The following is a 19570-nucleotide window of genomic DNA, read 5'->3' on the forward strand; positions in this document are numbered from 1 at the left end:
TGACACAGTCTTCCTGGCGTTTTCCCAAGGAGCCACGGTGCTGAAAGGGCCCCAGTGCCCTGGGGCTCTGTCCAGTTGCTGACCAGGGGAGTGAGGCTGGCAAGTGGGTTCTGCGGGGGGCTTTTAGGGGCTGTTTCCGGCTCTCTCTGGCCGGTGCCGAGCTGTCTGCTGGGCACCTGCCACATGCCAGGACTGCTCACCCGCGTGAAGGAGAGCTGGCAAGAACAAGCTGGCGTTTTCCTCTCTTAGCTGGCTATGCAGGAGGGGTCTGAGCACCTCCCCAGACCGCAGCCCTGTCCCCGGCTCTCCCCGTGGAAAGCCCAGCCTCCCTTCTGCCTCTTGTAGGTGTCGGGGGCTTTAGGCGGTGCTGGGAAGCAGGCTGTGTGCATGACAGGAACTGTGCCCAGACAGCCACAGCCGGGTGCCCCCTTCACTCTTGAGAGTAGACGAGGCCATTAAAGACATATCCCGGGCATCGACCAACTCACTCCTCACCCATTGAGCAGAGTTTCTCGGGCACCTGCTGACCTCCAGGCCCCGTTCTGCGTAGCGGTTTGAGGGTGAATGAACCTCAACAAGATTCCGCCGTGGATGACCCAAGAGGCCCAGGGAGGCCAGGAAACGGACACGCTGAGGAAGACAAATGCTTTGAACGCTGTTTGCACAAAATCTAGGAGGAGGGTTTAGAAAGGAGATGACCTTCATCTGGAAGGAGGGGTACGGAGGACCTTCTGTGAGAAAAGACATCTGATCTGGGGCTTAGATGAAGTGTTTGCAGTTGTCATAGAAGGGGGCAGGGAGGGCTGGGCTTTCCAGGGAAAGAATAACATTTTAAAATTTAAAATTAAAAAATTTAAAATTTAAAATTAGAAACGGTTTTAGACAATACAGTATTAAAAGAGCCTGCTCTGCCGCTGTCCGTGGTGCCCCTCTCTGCCTCAGTTTCCCCATCTGTCCAATGGGCTTGTGCCCGCTCAGGTACACTGCATTTGTTCTAATAAGATGATGTCTGTGAGTCTGCAGGGTCACCACTCTCAATGCGGGGTCTGGGGTGCAGGAAGGGCTGCTGGGATTCCAGAGGCTGGCCAGGCTCACCGTGTCCTTCAGGGAACAGACGGCCTCCGGCTCTCCTCGGACACCCGCGCGATGCAGAGGACAGGGCCCGGCAGCTCAGGGAGAACACAGGCACCCTGCTCTCTCTGACCCCCAGGGGTCTGGACTTGAGGCACCTCCCACCCACTTTTGGCCTGCCCCTGGGCAGGGGTGCCCAAGTTTCCTGACCACGGTGGACTGAGCCAGGGGCTGGGGATCTCATCCCAGGGTCCTGCTTGGCCCAGGCCTGGTGGTGTGAAGGGGGAGTGATTCCTGATGGGCTGTCTGTGCTGATCCCACTCACTCCTAGACTGCTCTGGCCTCGCTGGTCTTTCCCAGTCACTGTGCGGGACCCAGTCGGTGCTGGGAGTCTGACTGATGCCCCTGGTGCCTGGTGTGAGTCTGGGTTGGCAGATTAATCTCAGGAACTTTGGGTTCTCACGCGGAACATAAAGATGGTTATGACCTAGACCCTATAATCTCCACTTGCAAATCTGAAATCCAAGTGTAACTCGTTCAACAGCAAAACCTGACCCAACCTGAACTTATATGGAGGCAAAACCTTAATTCACAAGGCTATTTATGAACCTTTTTTTCTCTCCCTTGGAGTAAATATTCACATGTTCCTCTGAGGCAGTAAGAGTATGTTTAATTACGGGGTTCTGCCCAGACCTATCGGGGCCGCGACCTAATGTGTGGGAGGGACACGTTATTTGCGCCTTCTGTCGGCTGAGATGTTTGAAACCCTGGAGCGCTTCTGTCTTCCGAGATTTTGATGAACGGCGTGGCCCTACGAAACCTGTATCACAGGGCTGCTGAGAGGCTTCGATGAGCGAGTGAGAGAAAGAGGTGGAAATAGAGGCTAGGGAGCGTCTCTGCAGGCAGGTGTGTGTTGGGGCAGCGTTCCAGGGCAGACCAGAGCCTCCTTGCTTGCCCAGAGCAGCGCGAGCTGGACAGGCCAGGGGAAGGCCTCGGCCGACCCTTGGCCCCGCACTCCCTGCTGCCTCAGTGAGCCCCCAGGTGAGCTCACACTTGTGAAAAGGCTCTGGTCCACAGGCAGCGGGAGGAGAAGGGCTGGCCCTGCTCCGGGCTGCAGGAGTCCCTCAAAGATGCAGGCTTCCTGGGCGGTGTGTGCTCCCACATCCAGTTGGATGTTCTGCTTAAAAGCCCAGCTGCCTGAGGCCTTAGCCCCTGGCGGGGCCCTTGGCTTAGGAGAGCCAGCCGGGCAGGTCTGTAAATGCAGGCCCTGGGTAGGAGCTGTCTGCTGCTGGAGGCCTCTGTGCCTGTCACTGCTGTGACCCGGGATTGGGCACAGCCTTTGAAGGTCTCGTGGGGGACCCTGGATGGCAGCCCCTTTCCTGGAGCCCAAGCCTGCCTCAGGGCCAAGGTTCAGCAATGCCACCCTCCTGAACACGAAATGGGAGAAAGACGTAGAAATCACACTGACCCACACTCGTGGCGTACAGGCGAGTCTAAATCTAAGGAGCTGGAGATCCAACCCACTTCCAAAGCGCCTTCTGCAAACCGGGAACCGCCCCCACGAGGCAGGTCTCGCGCATCCCTGCTCAGAGCTCTGTCCCTTTCACCTTCAAGTTGTGCATCCCGCTACCAAACACGAGCGCGGAAACATTGTTTCTGCAGGCTTCCCAGAGCTTCCCCTCGGAACGGTTGCATTAAATCGCCCCCGTTCGGAACCGCTCGATCCACTTTGAAGCACGTGTGGCCTTCGGTACAGCTGCTGTGGCCGACAGAGATTTATTTATAGCCGGGCTCCTGGCTGCTTGGTAACAGCCGTTCGCTGCCTTTAAAGAGGCTTGGGACGTTATCTACCTCTATTCAGCTTGAAATCAGGCATGCAGCGCCTTCGGCTCGGGCCAGTGATAATTAAATCGCTATCGTGCACAATTATGGATGCAAAGAATAAATGACACAATTAACCGCTCTGTACTTGGAATTGCTTAATAAGGAAAAGAAGTCACACTAGCATGAGAGGATTCAGGCAGCCTCCAGCTGAAAGACGCCACCCATACTCCATCCAGGTCGGGACACGACCGTGGTCGGTCCCTGAACAAAGAGCTGCTCCCTTAGACCGAAGTTTTGGGCGCTAATTGATCTAGCTGGGTCGGGACTAATTGGCCAGCGAGCTTCCAAGAACAAAGGCTGTGGCTGGGACGGCCAGGGTGGGCAGCCGCCCTGGGGGCTCCTGGGGGCCGCCCTAATTGGTCGGAGGCCAGCTCCTCAGGAAGGCAGTTCCAGCCCCAGAGAGGCCACAGTCCCCCTCCCGCCCTGGGGGCCACTCGGGGCCCAGACCCCAGATGCTGGCTCTCCAACCTGTAAACTGACCAGTGACAAGGCTCAATCCGCGGGAGGCACCGTAGGTCATCAGGGAGGAAGGACACAGCCCACCCAGAGGACGATGGCAGGCAGCACGCCAGAGAAGGTGATACAGCTGAGCCCCGCCCTCCCCCTCGGTTTCCCTTCCAGCCATCTGGTCCGAGATCAAGAACAAAGCCCACCAAGTGGGTACCTGCTTTCTCCTTCTTGAGCAGAGACAACAGCTGGGGCCCCGGAATCCCACAGCCATGTATTCTATTGTGTCCCTTCCCATTGCAGGGAGGGTGCTGGGTTCCAGCTGGGGCTGTGCTGGACTTTCTCTCTGAAGTACATTTAATTATCAAAATAAAAGTGAGCAGTCTTAAAGAGCATGGTGTGCATGGCAGTCTAGGCTGGGGGCAGCTACAGCTCAAACATCCTGCGGGTGCCTGTGAGGCACGGAAGTTTGGTGGAGGCCTGCCAAGGCTTCACGGCAAGTGGGACGGGAGGACCCAGGCCCTTGTGGCCGCCTCCAATCCCTCGCTCCGAGCAGCCCCCTCGATGCCGGCACCAGGGTACCCACCAGTGACGGCCAAGTGGACGCGCCCCCCACTGCTCTCCGAGGGTCCACGTCCCTCCACGCCCAAAGGCAGTACACAGGGCTCTGCATGGCACCCAGGGGTCTGCAACACGGGTCAGATCCCACTCCCGCCAGGGGGTGAGGTGCGTGGGGTGGGCAGGGAAGCAGCGGTGACTTAGGTGCTCCTGGCACCACAGTCTTCAAATCTGAGCTGTCCACGGCGAGGCCTTTGCTTCCTCTGACCCTTAAAACAGGCAGTGGCTGTGAAAATATCCGGACCACCTGCCTGACCGCAATCCCTAAGGACAGACATGGGTCCCACTTCCCAGACGAGGTGACAGAGGCCAAAGGCAGTAACATCAGAGCGCCCCCCCCCCCCCCGACTGGTGTGGCGGTGCTGGGGTCCCTGGCCGGGACGGCACCCCTTTTCCCTTCAGGGCTGTCTCTCTCCTCCCACGGAGGCTCTTGGTCCTTGGCCCGACCCCATCCTTCCTCGGGGGGATCCCAAGAAATGTAAAGCCTGTTATGGTTCTTCTGGGGAGAGCTGTGTTCTGGGGAAAGACAGTGAGCAAAACCCCAGACTGTCCAAGCGTCTTCGTGGTCACGGAATTACAGCGTCCGCAAACGTTAGGTAATAAAGTCTAGGGTGTGCTGTTCACACATATTGACACGTGTGCTGACTGATGCATGTGTGCTAATGATCGCTGCTCAGTGCTAACCTACCCCGTACTGTGAACGCATACTGGAGGGTACGGTTCCCAAGCGACAGCAGGACAGACAGAGCTGACATCCGTGGTCTGAATGGGGCAGTCACCTGCAGGAAGCCGGTGAGGGAGGAGAGAGCATAGGGGAGAGGCGACGTCGGTGGGGTAGAAGGAACTAGGCCAGACACCGGTCAGGTGCCCCTCGTGTGTTAGTGACCAGATAACGGTGGGGCCCAGGTTTGGGAGGGGACACGGAGATGGAGAGGAGGTGGCATCTGGGCAGGTGCCGTGACGACCCTGGCCTTAGCCTGGCCTCACCTGTCACAACCGCCCAGTGGGGTCGCCTCCTGGGATTAAGGCTGGCCAGGTTTGGATGGGCCCCCGTCCCCTGGGAAACGTGGAGACCCAGCCAGGTGAGGGCACGTCCACGCGGGGCTCTTGCCGCACACCTGGGCCTCTCCCCGAGTTTGCCTCTGCTTCTGTGGCACCTCGCAACCCTGCACTGGGCCACATCCCTCAAGTCTGCCTTCAGGAAGAAACCCCACACTGACACCCTGCCTCTTGAGGCCTGGTCGGCCTCTGGGCTCTGCCACCTGGGCCCTCAGCCCCCCAGGTCCCCGGGTCCATCCTGCAGCAGCAGAGCGAGGCCACCCACTTCCGAGCACAGGCGTTTGGGGGTGTCTGCCTCTCTCCCACCCCAGGTGCACACGTGACCTTCACCATGGCTTAAGGCCGTTTGCCTGTGGGTTTTGGCAGGGAGACCACACTTGACTTTCGAGCAGAAGTCCAAGTGTCTTCCGGCTGGCAACCCCAGCTCGGCAGACGGGACGGTGCACCCAGACGGGAAGGCACACGTCCCCAGACAAGACAAGGGCGGTGTCCACAGCAGGGAGTCCTTAGTCACTGGGAGGTTCTAACGCACTTTAATTTCTAGTTATTCTCTTGTCTGTGGGGAGGAGCCCGTAGCACAGTGGGAAACAAGGGGCGACAGTGCATGGGGAGTCGCCTTCCAGAACAAGAATGACTAAACAGGCCAGATTTGCATAATAATTTGGTATTCAAGAAAACCAGGACTACGGGTCCTGGAAAGAGCTGATGTGCTGTCGCTGATTGGCCCTGGAAGGAATAATTAAATCCAGTGACCCTAGTTATTACATGGAAATGGGGACATCGAATGGGGCTTAATCGGGCCTCTAATTTTTTTAATAATCACTTCTGTGTTCATGTTATTAAAAACGTAATAAATGTTCATTGTAGAAATTTCGAAAGCACAGATAAGGGAAGAAGGAAATTAAAATCATCTGTGGCTCTACTCTGGGGAGGTCACCACTGAAGCTTATCTGTGCATCCAGATTTTCCCACGCACTTGGTAGACACCTTCCAAAGAGGCAGCTCACCGAATGTAAGTGTTCAGAAGCCACTTTGCTTAGTAAGGAAATACTAAGCCGTGGCTGTGTCCGCAGAAGTGCCTTGGAGGCAGCAAGAAGGCTGCGTAGTGCTCCTTCACACGGGGTGACCTGTGTTGCGCGTCTGCCCCCGGGTTGGGCATTTGAGGTTATTTCCGGTGCTTTGGAGTGAAGTAGAATTCGTTGCTGGCTTTGCTTTCCTGAGGAGGGTGCCGGTTGGAAGAGCATCGCCACAGACCCACGTCGCAGGCTGGTCTGGGGGAACTGTGCCTCTAGCATCACCTGGACCCCAAGACCGGCCTCGGACTCTGCACGGGAAGGAGCGGGCTGTGGCCAGGTTGGGAACCGGGGGGGCGGGCTGGGCCTCGGCCATCACAGAGGCCCTGAGACCACGGAAGATGCTCAGAGAGCTTCAAGCTCCTGGTCATTCTCCACGCGCGTGACTGTCAGCCGTCTTGAATGTGCTGTGTGCCCGTGGAGTTCTAGATGCTTCACGAGCATTACCCGCCTGATTGCGACAGCAGTCCTGGGAGGTAAATAGGACCGGCATCCCCGTGCCGCATGTGACTTGGCTGTGCCAAGTAATACATTTCCCTCATTTGACTTGACCCTGGCCACAGCCCCTTGACGGAGGCTGGGCAGGCATCTAAATGCCATCTAACACAAACCAGCGGTAGGGAGGATGAGGACTCCTTCCAGGGTGCCAGGCCATCGGGAGCTGGGCACAGACTCCAGCCTCAGGGCTCCTCCACACCAAAGCCCCCCAGTATAGCATCCCTCCAGTATAGCACCCCTCCAGTATGACGCCCTCCAGTATGGCGCCCTCCACTATGTCTCCCCCCAGTATGGCGCCCTCCAGTATGCCCCCCAAAGTATGGCACCCTCCAGTATAGCACCCCTCCAGTATGGCGCCCTCCAGTATGGCACCGTCCAGTATGTGCCCCCTAGTACGGCACCCTCCAGTATGGTGCCCTCCAGTATGGCGCCCTCCAGTATGCCCCCCCAAGTATGGCACCCTCCAGTATAGCACCCCTCCAGTATGGCGCCCTCCAGTATGGAGACCTCCAGTATGGCGCCCTCCAGTGTGCCCCCCCCAATACCACCCTCCAGTATGACGCCCTCCACTATGTCCCCCCCAGTATGGCACCCTCCAGTATCGCGCCCTCCAGTATGCCCCCCCCAGTATAGCACCCCTCAGTATGGCGCCCTCCAGTATGACGCCCTCCACTATGTCCCCCCAAGTATGGCACCCTCCAGTATGACGCCCTCCAGTATGCCCCCCCCCAGTATGGCAACCTCCAGTATGGCGCCCTCCAGTATGCCCCCACAGTATGTCACCCTCCAGTGTGCCCCCCCAATAGCACCCCTCCAGTATGGCGCCCTCCAGTATGGCACCCCTCCAGTATGACGCCCTCCAGTATGCCTGCCCCAGTATAGCACCCCTCCAGTATGATGCCCTCCAGTATGGCGCCCTCCAGTATGCCCCCCCAGTATGTCACCCTCCAGTGTGCCCCCCCATAGCACCCCTCCAGTATGGCACCCCTCCAGTATGACACCCTCCAGTATGCCCCCCCAGTATAGCACCCCTCCAGTATGCCCCCTCATTATGGCACCCTCCAGTATGGCGCCCTCCAGTATGCCCCCCCAGTATGTCACCCTCCAGCATAGCTCCCCTCCAGTATGGCGGTGTCCAGTCTGGTGCCCCTCCAGTATGGCACCCTCCCCCAGTATAGCACCCCTCCAGTATGGCACCCTCCAGTATGGAGCCCTCCAGTATGGCGCCCTTCAGTATGGCTCACCCCCAGTATGGTGCCCCTCAGTTATCCTGTAGTCACCTGGCCTTGATCTTCATTTCCATGCACATTCTTCCCCACCCATTCGCTGACCCCCTGGAATCCAGGAGTCATCCTAGGTTCCTCTCTCATCTCCATACCCCACACCTACTCCACGAAATGATTCCTTGGACCCCCAGATATTTCTTTAATTTTTCCATTTTCCCCACCTCTGTCATACAAACCACCATCATCTGCTGTGGCTGCCTCAGCCTCCTTCCCCTGGCTTGCACCCTCCACCCATGTAGCCGGCCCCACTACATAGTGGGGGGCGGTATCTACCTGGTTCCTGGCTGTTCTACTGTCTTGTGCCGACCACTCCCTCCCTGCTGGCAAAGAACTGCCACACAGCCAGGTGCCCAAGCCACCTCCCTCCCACCCGCTGGGATGGGCGGGTGCACAAGCTTGCTCCAGGCTGGAAATGTGCTCAGCCGCGCCCTGACTCCCGCCTGTGACAGAAGCAGAGCTGGTGCCTGGTACGGATACAGGAGGCCCTCGGTGTGACCTGTTTCACGTGGTCTGGCCCTTGCCACATAGATGATGGGGTGGGCCAGCCCACCCAGCTCCTGAGGTGGCCACAGGCCAAGCCCAGCCTCCTACCCCACATCTTATGGAAACCCCTATTTCCCTTCCTTTAGCCCCATTCATAAGAGAGAACCGCAGTCTGGGGAAGAGTGGGTCTTTTCAAGGATTCTTTAGACTTCTGAGCTGGTGCAGCATCCGGGAAACCATAATGATGCTTCTGGAGCCATGTCCATCGGGAGCCCCCCGGAAGGCCCCTATAATGAATGAGCTGCTTCCAGCCAAGGGGTCGTCAGGGTCTCAGACTAACCCTGCTCAGGCTTCCAACAGAACCCCAGAAACTTAGACGGGGCAAGCAGTGGTGTGTAGGTGTGGGTGGGTGGGTGTGTGATGAGGTCGTGCAGGTGTCTGGGGGAGGGAGGCGTGGCTGGCAGGTACCTATACCTGGCCATCCTTTCTAGAAGCCATTCCCTTTGTCTATGGGTCAGACTGCCTGGGAGATTCCACCCCCCACCCCCCCGCCCCCCACAGACCCAGCACCTAAATATCAAGTTGGGATGTGTATCACTGTCAGTGCAGGAAACCCCAGACCTCCCAGACAGATGGAGCCCGCAACCACATCCAGAGGCCCAGGCGGAGCCTCGGGACCAGGGTGGGAGCTGCTCACTTACCCACAGAGGGACGAGCTGAGGGCAGCAAGTGACCCCGTGTCTCTTTCCCTCTCTCCTGCAGCCATGAAGTCGGGGGGCACGCAGCTCAAGCTCATCATGACATTCCAGAATTATGGGCAAGCACTGTTCAAACCCATGAAGTAAGTACTGGGGGCTGGTTGGGGCTAGGGTGCCAGGTGTGGGGACGGTCTGTGCTGGAACACGCAGGCACCAAGTTTCTAGTGGAAAATGCAGTGTTTCCTCCCAGAGGTGTTTCGGGCGAACTAGGGGTGACTGCTCGGGGCTTTCTCCCCATCAAGGCAAGCGGGCAGCACAAGGGTCCGGTACCCTTACCCGCTCCCCTTCCTGGCCTCCCCAGTCCTCCCTCTCTCCACCTTCATCCACTGGCAGATCATTTCTACCCCAGGGAGCATAAGTGTTTTAAACAAGGAGCCCGAATATGGACACCAAAGAATGCCCCTAAAGGAGGTGACTTTTGCCTCTCCTGCCTGCCTTGGGGGTCAGCAAACTTTTTTATAAAGGGCCAGCCAATAGATAGTTTAGGTTTTGCAGGCTGTATGGTCTGTGTGTCCACTAATCGACTCTGCTGTCCTAGCCCCAAAGCGGCCAAACAACGTGTAAGTAAACAGAACGTGGCTGTGTGCCAATAAAGCGTTATTTATAAAACTAACAGGGGGCTGGATCGACCCCTCACCTGTAGTTTCCTGCTCCAAATAAAGCAGAAACCATGCTACCAAAATAAACATTAGGGTACTCGTTGGCACACGAAAATTTGTGGGAATGGTGGAGAAGGGATATTTGACATCCAGGCCATCCCCGGAAAATTCACAAGGAGCATCGTGGTTTTGATGTCCGCTCCGGTGATCCATGTGGTCCCAGGCTGCTCTGCCATCTTGCGTTACCCCAACAAGGCTGTTTGTGCACCGGCAAGGGTTTGTTGCACCCGAGTGCCCACAAGGACCGTGCAAGTTGTGTGAGCCTGCCGCTCTGGGGGGTGGTGGGACGAAGGGAAGCTGTCTTTTGTTCACCAGATCGTGGCCATTTGTCCTGATACACGATTTTCGGAATAAGCTGGAACATCTCTTCTGCTTAATTTCCAAACGTTGAGAATGATGGTAACTAATTGAGAAGCGTTCCAAATACCTTTCGGGCCAAAGAAAATAGAGCTGCTAGTGTGTAACTTGTGACCGAAGGTATGATTTTGTGTCAGGGTGCTTCTGGGACTCTTGCTGTCATTCCTTGGGCCAGATGTCCTGCTGGGGGCTTCCCCGAGGATCCGCTTGGCCTGTCTGTGGTCCGGGGCTGCCCGGAGCAGGTGGGACCTTATTCACACAGGCAAGACGAAGGCACCAGGGGAGGGCGAAGGCCTGGGGCTGCCGGGATACAGCGGGCATGCCCCATGCTGGGGAGTGCTGATGCCACCCCTGGCTGTGTCGAGGGTCCGTGAGCACAGCACCTCCTTCCCTGTGGCTGCAGGAAGGGAAGTTCACACCTCCATCAGGAGAATCGTATAGAAGAGGGAGCCATTAACGGGCTTGGCTGTCTCAGGAGGACGGCTGGAGGCAGGTGTGTGGACAACCAGCATGGTTCATGTATCCCCGACTCACGAGGGATGACTGGGGTGAGACAGCGAGAGGGTATGCAGCCTGGGGGCAGGCACGGGCTCCTCGTGGAACATTCTGGAGGGGACTGAGGCCTGGAGTGGGTATGGGCTTCTCGTGGAACATTCGGGAAGGAGATGAGGCCTGGAGCAGGCATGGGTTCCTTGTGAAACTTTCCACCCTCCTTGGGCTTCTTCTCGGTTTCAGCCCCTCTGCCAAGGGGAACCAGTTGAGAGGTCGCAGCCTCTCACAGGGAGCTGAAGTAGAATGGCTACTTCTAGGTCCCTTAATGTCACAACGGTGCCCTTCCTGTCCCTCCACGGAGTGACCTGTGCGAATGCCTGCGGTCAGGACGCCCAGTGTGGGCGGAAACACAGCAGCATTGGTGGCATTGCCTGAGTGGCTGCTCTGTGCAGGCACTGCCGTCCTGGCACTTCCTGGGCCAGGCTCTGTGCCACGGGGTCACACATTTGTTGTTGTGTCTTCAAAATGCCTCTGAGAGTTACAGGAAGTAGTATTATTCTTGCTGTTGTTCTGCCACATAAAGATGAGGGAACCAGGACTTGGAGAAGTCGTATAGACTGCCTGAGGTCGAGCCGCAAGTCCAGGGAGCCTGGCCTCCGCCCCCACCCCAGCCTCCCTCTCCCCTGGGCTTCCCCTCCTCCTAGCCTTCCCTTCTCTGGCCTCTCCTGGCCTCCCCTGGCCCTGCCCCAGCCCAGCCTCCTCCTCTTCCAGGTCTCCCCTCCCCTAACTTCACCCCCTTCTGGCCTCCACTATGGCCTCCCCAAGCCACTCCTTCCCAGCCTCCCCTGGAGTTCCTCCTCCATGGTGGCCACCATCACCTCCATGGTCATGGAGGAATATAGCGGTCTGGCAGGGTAGGACAGCCAGGCTCATGGGTCCCCGGAAAGCTCACATAGCTCACGTCTGCCCCTTTTCTCCTGAATTCTCAGCACCCAGCCTGTTTATAGCAGGAGGGATGTCTGGTCCTACCTGTTTGGCACCTGAAGGCTGAGGCCACACATGGACCATCTGGGACAGGGTTTCTACCAGTGCTCAGCAAAGGCCAGTGGGGATGTTGAGGCCAGGCTGAAGCCATGGAAACAGGGTTGAGAATCTCTAGGCAACTGGGGAAAATGAGGCCAGAAAGGGAGAGTGTAGGTCCATGACCTGCCAGCTAGACTGCCAGAGCCATGGTGGGCATCCTGAGGTGAGCCAGGCCCCTTCCCCTGCACACAGCGTGGTCCTAGGCAGAGGACTGGCCGGGCACGGTGGGCACAGGGCAGGGGTTACAAGCTGATGGTGTTGCCCCCCTCTCGTCCCATCCTCTTGCTGCTCTGCTGGGTCGTATCCAGGCATTTCCTGGCATCCGGACTCCCCTCCACTGACCGTGCCCTGAGCCTGGCATTGACTGTGGTCCTGTTGCCAGCAGCCTCCACTCCCCTGAGGACCTGGGGCCCAGGCCCAGGACCCCAGGAGGCTGCACACGCCATTCCTGTGCCAGTGGCTGTGGTCTGAATATGAAAACAGCTGTGGTTTCTGACCATAGCATTAAAAAACTAAAATCCATGATTAATAGTTCTTTTTAAGAAAAACTTTCTTCTCTGAACTCCTGAAAGTTTTGTAAGTTGTCGGTACAATATTATGAATTAATTATATGGGAGTACTTTTCCTCCAAGATCTTGAAGGATATAAGTTATGAGGCTCTAGAAGAGGGTGGCTGGTGAGATGGGGGTGGAGACTGGGGGTCCTGCAAAGTGTGGTTTCTGTGCATGGGGATGACCACTTAAAGTTTAGCATTACACATTTTTAAAAGTCACTGAAAAACACACCCCTAGCACATTAGCTCACCAGTTTCTGGACATTCTTGCTTTAGGGTTAAAGTAAGGTTTCTAACAAGTTAGGGGCAAGATGTAATTCACGCATTGTACAGTTCACTCACTTAAAGCCTACGACTCAGCAGCTTTTACTGCATTCACAGAAATGAGCATCCATCACCACAATCCACTTCGGAACCTTTTGGTGACTCTAGGAAGAACCCCATGCAGTGTTGCCGTCAATCCCCGGGTCCCCCTCGCCCACCCTGTAGGCCCAGACGCCACCAATCCATCTTCGGTCTCCGGGATTTACCAATTCTGGAGTTTCCTCCCAGTAGAATCACACATAAACGTGACCAGCTTCTTTCGCCGAGCACCGCGTCCTCTGGGATGACCCATACTGTGGCAGGTGCCAGCGCCCCGCTCCCTTCTGGGCCGAACGATACTGCATCGTGGGGCTAGGCCACATTTTATTCGTACTTCCACCTGTTAATGGCATCGGGGCTAGTTCCAGTTTGGGGTCGTTGTGGATATTGCCGCCATGAATACTCACGGACAGATTTTTGCACGGACATGTGTTTTCGTGTCTCTTGGGTCCACACGTAGGAGCGGAGTTGCCGGATCTTCTAACAACTGAACTGACCTGTTGGAGAGACTGCCAGACTGTTTCCCACGGGAGCCGCCCCCCTTATATCCGCGGCAACCCTGCATCCTGGCCAGTGGCTGTTATTATCTGTCTCTTAGATCCCGGCCCCCCTGCGGTGTGGTGTCTGTCTCCTGGTGGTTTAGCCCCGCATTTTCCTGATGACTAATGATGTTGAGCATCTCGACACGTCCTTGTTGGCCATTTGTGTATCTTTTCTGGAGGAATGTCTACGCAAATCTGCCATTTTCCGGGGGGGTGTCTCTTCATTAGGAAGTTGTAAGCATTCTGTATGTATTTTGAGCACAAGACCCTCATCACGTGTGTGGTGTCCTTTGAAGCACAAAGGAAACGTTTGTTTTCGTTTTTCAGTTTATTTATCGTTTTGAGAGACAGAGCGCACGCGCTAGGGAGGAGCAGACAGAAGGAGAGAGAATCCCAAGCAGGCTCCCCACGGTCAGCACAGAGACAGGCACGCGGCTCAAACTCACAAACCGTGAGGTCTTGACCTGAGCCAAAAGCAGGAGTCGGACGACTGACGGACTGAGCCCCCCAGGTGCCCCCGCAGCCCAAGGCTTGTGTTCTGAGGGTGTTGGGTTTGTCTACTTGGTGGAGGCTGTGGCTGTGCTTTCAGCGTAGCATTTACGGGTGAACGTGGGAACAACACATACGCTACGTCAGCGGGGAGGTGTGGGGCTGAGGTCTGCGAGGCCGGTGTGTCCACAGAGCAAGCAGGCGTGGCCACGGGCACCATGTGCCCCACAGGCGGCTGCAAGAAGCCGGTGGCTTGGCCACAGTGGGTGGACTCAGTTGGACGTTCCAGAGAGTATGGCTCGTGGCGACGAACTTCAACCTGCCTCTCGAAAAGGAGCCTTCCGGGCAGGCCCGTGACACGGGCTGTGACCACCCCCCAGCACAAACATTCACAGCCATCCCACACATGCCCACCGAGCCTCTGGGCCTGGCCTCGTGCCTCAGACCCACACTCTGTGCGGACTCCGCCGTCCCGCCACTCAGATGGGACAGAGAGCAGAGTGCTCCGGCAGTGCGGCCCCAGGATGGGGGCCTGGCTCACGGGTGGTGCCTGTGCACGAAGCGAATCAGGTGGGCAGACGGCGGCAGACGGGGGCAGACAAGCTCCCCTCACCTTTGAGTGTGACCGGGGCTGGCTAGTGCAGGGCAGGCGGCTGGAGGGCTTTCAGAAGGGACCTCCTCTGTGGCCCACCCTGCTCCGGCGTGACCTCATATTAACCATCACGTCCGCAGAGTCCCTACTTCCAAGTAAGGTCAGGTTCGTGGATCCCAGGGTCAGGACTCAGAACATTTGCGGGTCCCAGGGCCAGGATGCGGGAGGTTCGCGGGTCCCAGGGTCAGGACTAGTATGTTCGTGGGTCCCAAGGTCAATATGCGGGAAGTTTGCGGGTCCCAGGGTCAGGACGCGGGAGGTTCACGGGTCCCAGGGCCAGGACGCCGGAGGTTCACGGGTCCCAGGGCCAGGACGCGAGAGGTTCGCGGGTCCCAGGGCCAGGACTCAGAACATTTACGGGTCCCAGGGCCAGGACGCGGGAGGTTCACGGGTCCCAGGGCCAGAACGTGGGAGGTTCTCAGGTTTCAGGGTTAGGACTTCAACATATCTTTTTGGGGCACAGTCCAACCCGTTTGGGCACCCAGATAAGCACAGTCTCCTTGTTCACCAACAACACCCTTCTCAGTGCCGTGGTTGACAAGGGTACTAAAGTCTTCATCCTCACTGTTCGTGAATTTGCCCTCCAAGTATCTTGGGACCTCATTTTCTATGTGTTGACAGATTAGATTAGACCAAGAGCAAATATTGTAAGTGTTTGTAAAACCCAATTCCTGCACATAGACAGCCATCCCTTGTCCTTCTGTGCATGGAACCCTATGCTGCTGTGCCCATGCTTGTTTTTGGAGGACCCTGTTTTGGGGGTACAGAATGAAGTGCTTGGTCACAGGGTGGGGCTGTGTTTGGCTGTAAGAGGTCCTGCCAGAGCCATCCGGAGGCCACACAGCGGTCTATAACCCAGGGCGAGGTTCCCAGGGTGGAGCCTGGTGCCTGGGCTGGACACTGATGTCTCTGCTCGCTGTGGGGGCTGTGCTGGGGACTAACGGGCAGGCGAGAGGTTGTCCACACGACCTGGAGAGGTCACAGGCAGTGAACATGTTGATCCCAAGGTCTGGGCCTCGGGTCCCTGCTCCCCTTGCCTAGGAGGGCAGGAGGCTCCCTGGGTTTGGGAGAATCAATGGATGGCATCGGGGCCAACTGTGTGCGCACAGCTCTGTGACACCCGTCGGTGGTGACCGCCCCTGTGCTGGGGGAGCACGCACCTGCTTCTCTTCCCCCTTCGCTCTCGTGTCTCCGCGTGGATGCAGAAAGAACCTGTGTCCAAGGCTGCCGTGTGGGTTCTGACCCTCGGACTTCCTCCTCTTTGCACATCTATCAGGGTTGTTCGGTCGCTGCTCTGGCCAGTGAAGGAGCAGGTGATGGATAGCTGACAGCTTTGTCACTCGCACCAAGTCCTCTGGCCTTTCCAACCACAGAAGTAGGCTTTATTTGTATTGCCAACTCCCCCTCGAGGAGGAAACTGAGGATCCAGAGGGTTTAAATATCAACGGGGGGAGGGCAGCCGGCCAGGGCTGTGGTCCAGGCTCCCGGATGCCAGGTCCCGGCCCTTCAAGCGTCATCAGGCTGAGGCAGGGCTGTGGTGGGACCCACCTTGCTGGGGCTGGGGTCTGCTACGTCTCCCAGCCGGCAGATTTCCGGAGGCTCCGCACATGGGGAAGAGGCCTAAATACTCCGATTCGTCTCCTGTTTGCTGTTTATCTGTGTTTATGGGGCACAGGGAAGGGCCTCCAGTCCAGATGTCTTGTCCGCCTTGAGTTACCTGTTCTCTGCACGGCCAAGCCTTGGCCCAGTGGCTGGAGGCCTCAACCGTGCTGCAGGGCTTGCAAACTGGCCATCTGTTTGTCTCTGCAAAGAACGGAAACGTGTACGTGCGTGTGTGCGTGTAACGCAGAGAAACCGTCCTCAAACGGCTGTTTGAGGCCCAGGAATTCCGAGCAGTCGAGATGTATGCACGGAGGCAGCTGCACAAGAATGTTCCGGCTGAGGCAGTATCTCTACACGCAGAGCCCCGAGCCTCCCTCCCGCTCTGACCAAGCGTGGTCCACCAGGCAGAGTGTATCCTGAGAGCAGGAGGCACCAGCAGGCGAGCAGAGTCCCCTCTGTGATTACGACCTTGGTCTGAAGGCCCGCTCCCCGTGACCTTGGCCCTGCCCTGGGCGCGGGGCAGCTGCCTCCCCCACGAGCTGAGGGCCCAAGAGGCTGTGGGGCCACGCAGGGCGCCACACGCTGGAGACCACTGAGCGACCACCACCCCCCATTAACCTGCAGGCCCCCCACATGACCAGTGTCTGACCAGGGGCCAAACTCCCAGACAGGCACGCGCCTCAGGGACATTTTCCTGAACTCTGGGTAGGCCCTGAGCAGCCCCTGGCCCTCACTGGGCCCCCGTCTGGATGTGGGGTGAGGCCCCCGGAGAGCCTGAGCTCCTCAGCTGGCAGGGGTGCCCTGCCTTGGGGCCGCTGTGGGGCAGGAATTCCTGAAGTGATGTCCATGTGGCGGCTGCCTGATGCAGAGAGGCAGCTGGGAGCTGCTGGCTTTCCCCCCGTCCCACAGGCCTGCGCGGGCAGGGAGGCTGCGGTAGGCTGTCCGTGGTCCCCACCGGGCAGTGCCGAGGCTGACCCTACACGGGCCACGGGCTTCCTCCACGCACGCTGCTGTCCTGAGGCCCAGAGGTGACCTGGGAAGGCTCTGGTGGGCAGGTGAGACACTGCTGGCATCCAACACAGTCAAAGCCCAGAGACCCGGCGGCGGGCACGGGGCTGTGTGAACAGCAGGTGCAGTTCTGAAAACAGATGCTCCTGAGAAGGATTCACTGATCCTAGGAGAACCTGTGGTCTTGTCCCGTCCTGTGCTCACTGTGCTGGGCGCCTGGCACGGGGCCAGAACAGTTCCCAGGGGTGAGAGCTCAGATTGGCTTATGGACAGACCTAGGCACAGACTCACGCAGGACCACTGGCGAGGCCGTACAAGGTGGGAGGGCAAGAAAGGAGGAGTCTTGGCTGCCAAACAACCTTGGGAGAAGACCTTCGAGCTGGGTTTTGCAGGATGAATAGGAGTTCTTCCTGGGTACAGAAGGACTTCGAGGCACTGCCTTACATACTAAGGCTTGGGGAAATAAAAAGATTCTGAGGACCAGTGAGCGGGCACTTAGCAGAGTTTCCAAGGATTTGTCATTCTCTTGATAAATAATTCATATTTTCTTTCCACCGGTGCCCTGACCCGGGCCCCTAAGGCAAACTGATTGCCCAATAGCCAGCCACTGGGTGTGGAGCCAGCAGAGGCCTGGGCCTGACCGGAGGTGAACAAGGACCACTTTGTGTCTGTGCTTAGCGTGGGCCAATCTGCGAGCCCGCTTCCCACCCTCCTCCTGACTGGCTTCCAGGAGCGCCAGCACCCTCCCCCGTGGGCAGCCCAGCCAGCTTCACGGGTCAGACCGTGACCCACCCCCCCCAGAAGCTGCTAGAGCCCCTGTCTCTGCTGTAGACCCCTTATGAGTCCTGGTGATTGGGCCCATCCTTGTTCTGCACCCCCACTGGCCTGGCTTACGGCCGACTTACTACTTGGTGCCTACTGCAGGGCCCTGAACAAGAGCAATAAGGTCCAGCCTGGCAGGGAGCCTAAGTTCTAGCGGGGAGGACACGAACATTTCAGAGGCCACATGGTCCCGAGAGGGTTCCGGCTGAGCAACGCGGCAGAGACGATTTGGCGACAGGCCTCTCCCCTGCTGTGTGTAGGTTCCTCCCCCCGGGGAACTGGCAGAGTGTCGCCCGCATGCGGGTGTGGCTCCGGGCCACGTGGCAGTAGGGGTGTGTGAGCCGTAAGGTGAGCACCAGACACGTGAAGGTCTAGGACAGAACATTCTAGCAACGGGCCACCTGTGGTCCCGTCTGAGGCCGGTGGCCCACACAGGTATGGAGAGGCCAGGGAAGGGCAGGGTAGGCTGAAGACCCGAGCAGGCACGCCCTGCTGGCCTCCCTGTGACAGGAGCCGAGTGCGGCTTTGCGCACCGGGGTAGTGTGGTGCTGCCTCAGGGCACCGGGGCTCCCTGCCGACCCTCAAGAGCACCCCGACAAGAAAGCGAGGTTTTACGGCGGTCAGCTCATTTCCCGTGGGGCTCCCTGAGTGCCACAGCGGGGGAAGCGGGACAGGAGAAGAGCCCACGGGCAGCGGGGCAGGTGCATCACGGGGCTTAGCCAGGAGCAGCCTTCTCCACACGGCTGGGGATGGGGCAGATCTTGTGATCTGAGCTTCAGCAGACGAGAAGGCGTTGGCCAACAGAGGCACCGCGGAAGGACGATTCGGGGTGGCTGGGACCCAGGGTGTGTGGGGGGGGGGACTCTGGGCACCGGGGCCGGGACTTCAGTGGATGTGCTGTGATGGGGGCTACAATCTGATCCCCTTCTGAGGAAGCTCCCAGACCAATGTGGGCAGGTGTGGAGGACGTCCCTGAGAGCACGGGGCAGCGGGGTCTAGGGTCCTGGCAGTGAGGAAGGAGGGAGGCGAGGGTCCCAGCCGCGCACTGCTGGACGTCCCCAGAGCAGCCTGCTGACGGCATCGGCCTCCCCCCAGGGCCCGAGTCCTGGGAACCCACAAGAGACCAGGTGTGCATGTGTACGTGTGTGTGCACGCATGCAAGTGGGCACATGGGGAGTCAGGACCAGCACCGTCCCCCCATCAGAGCTCAGCGGGCGTGGGACCCGCTCCTCTCTGGCTGGTTGCGGGCTGTCAGCTCCTACTGGAGCAGCGACCAGGCTCCCACATAGACTGCGCGGCATATTGACACTGAGGGGCTCAGCCATCAGGTGGGAGAACTAACGAGCATCTCGTTGTCAGGAGGACGAGCCCGCTGAGGACTCACCCTTCCAAGTACCCCTCCTCCCAAAGCCACACAAACATCCACGGCTTGCCCGTCGCGGTACCAGGGATCGGGGTCTATCTAACCGTTCCCTGCTGGCCCGTCACAGTGCCGGGGATCGGGGTCTAACCGTTCCCTGCTGGCCCGTCGCAGTGCCAGGGATCAGGGTCTATCTAACTGTTCCCTGCTGGCCCGTTGCAGTGCCGGGGATCGGCGTCTATCTAACTGTTACCTGCTCACCGGTCACAATGACAGGGATCGGGGTCTATCTAACCGTTCTCTGCTGGCCTGTCGCAGTGCCGGGGATCGGCGTCTATCTAACTGTTACCTACTGGCCTGTCACAGTACCAGGGATCGGGGTCTATCTAACCGTTCCCTGCTGGCCTGTCA

General features: G+C 58.2%; 1 protein-coding gene across 1 annotated transcript in view; it reads left to right on the forward strand.

Annotated features, from left to right (window-relative positions):
- Positions 1–19570, forward strand: part of FAM20C (FAM20C golgi associated secretory pathway kinase) — a 47862-nt gene that overhangs the window by 4083 nt on the left and 24209 nt on the right. The window contains exon 3 of the mRNA XM_042921586.1: positions 9182–9260. Within this exon, the coding sequence (XP_042777520.1) occupies positions 9182–9260 (79 nt within the window). The remainder of the gene's footprint in view (positions 1–9181; positions 9261–19570) is intronic.

This window comes from Panthera leo, chromosome E3 (genome assembly GCF_018350215.1).
Source record: "Panthera leo isolate Ple1 chromosome E3, P.leo_Ple1_pat1.1, whole genome shotgun sequence".
In the NCBI taxonomy this organism is placed as follows: Eukaryota; Metazoa; Chordata; class Mammalia; order Carnivora; family Felidae; genus Panthera; species Panthera leo.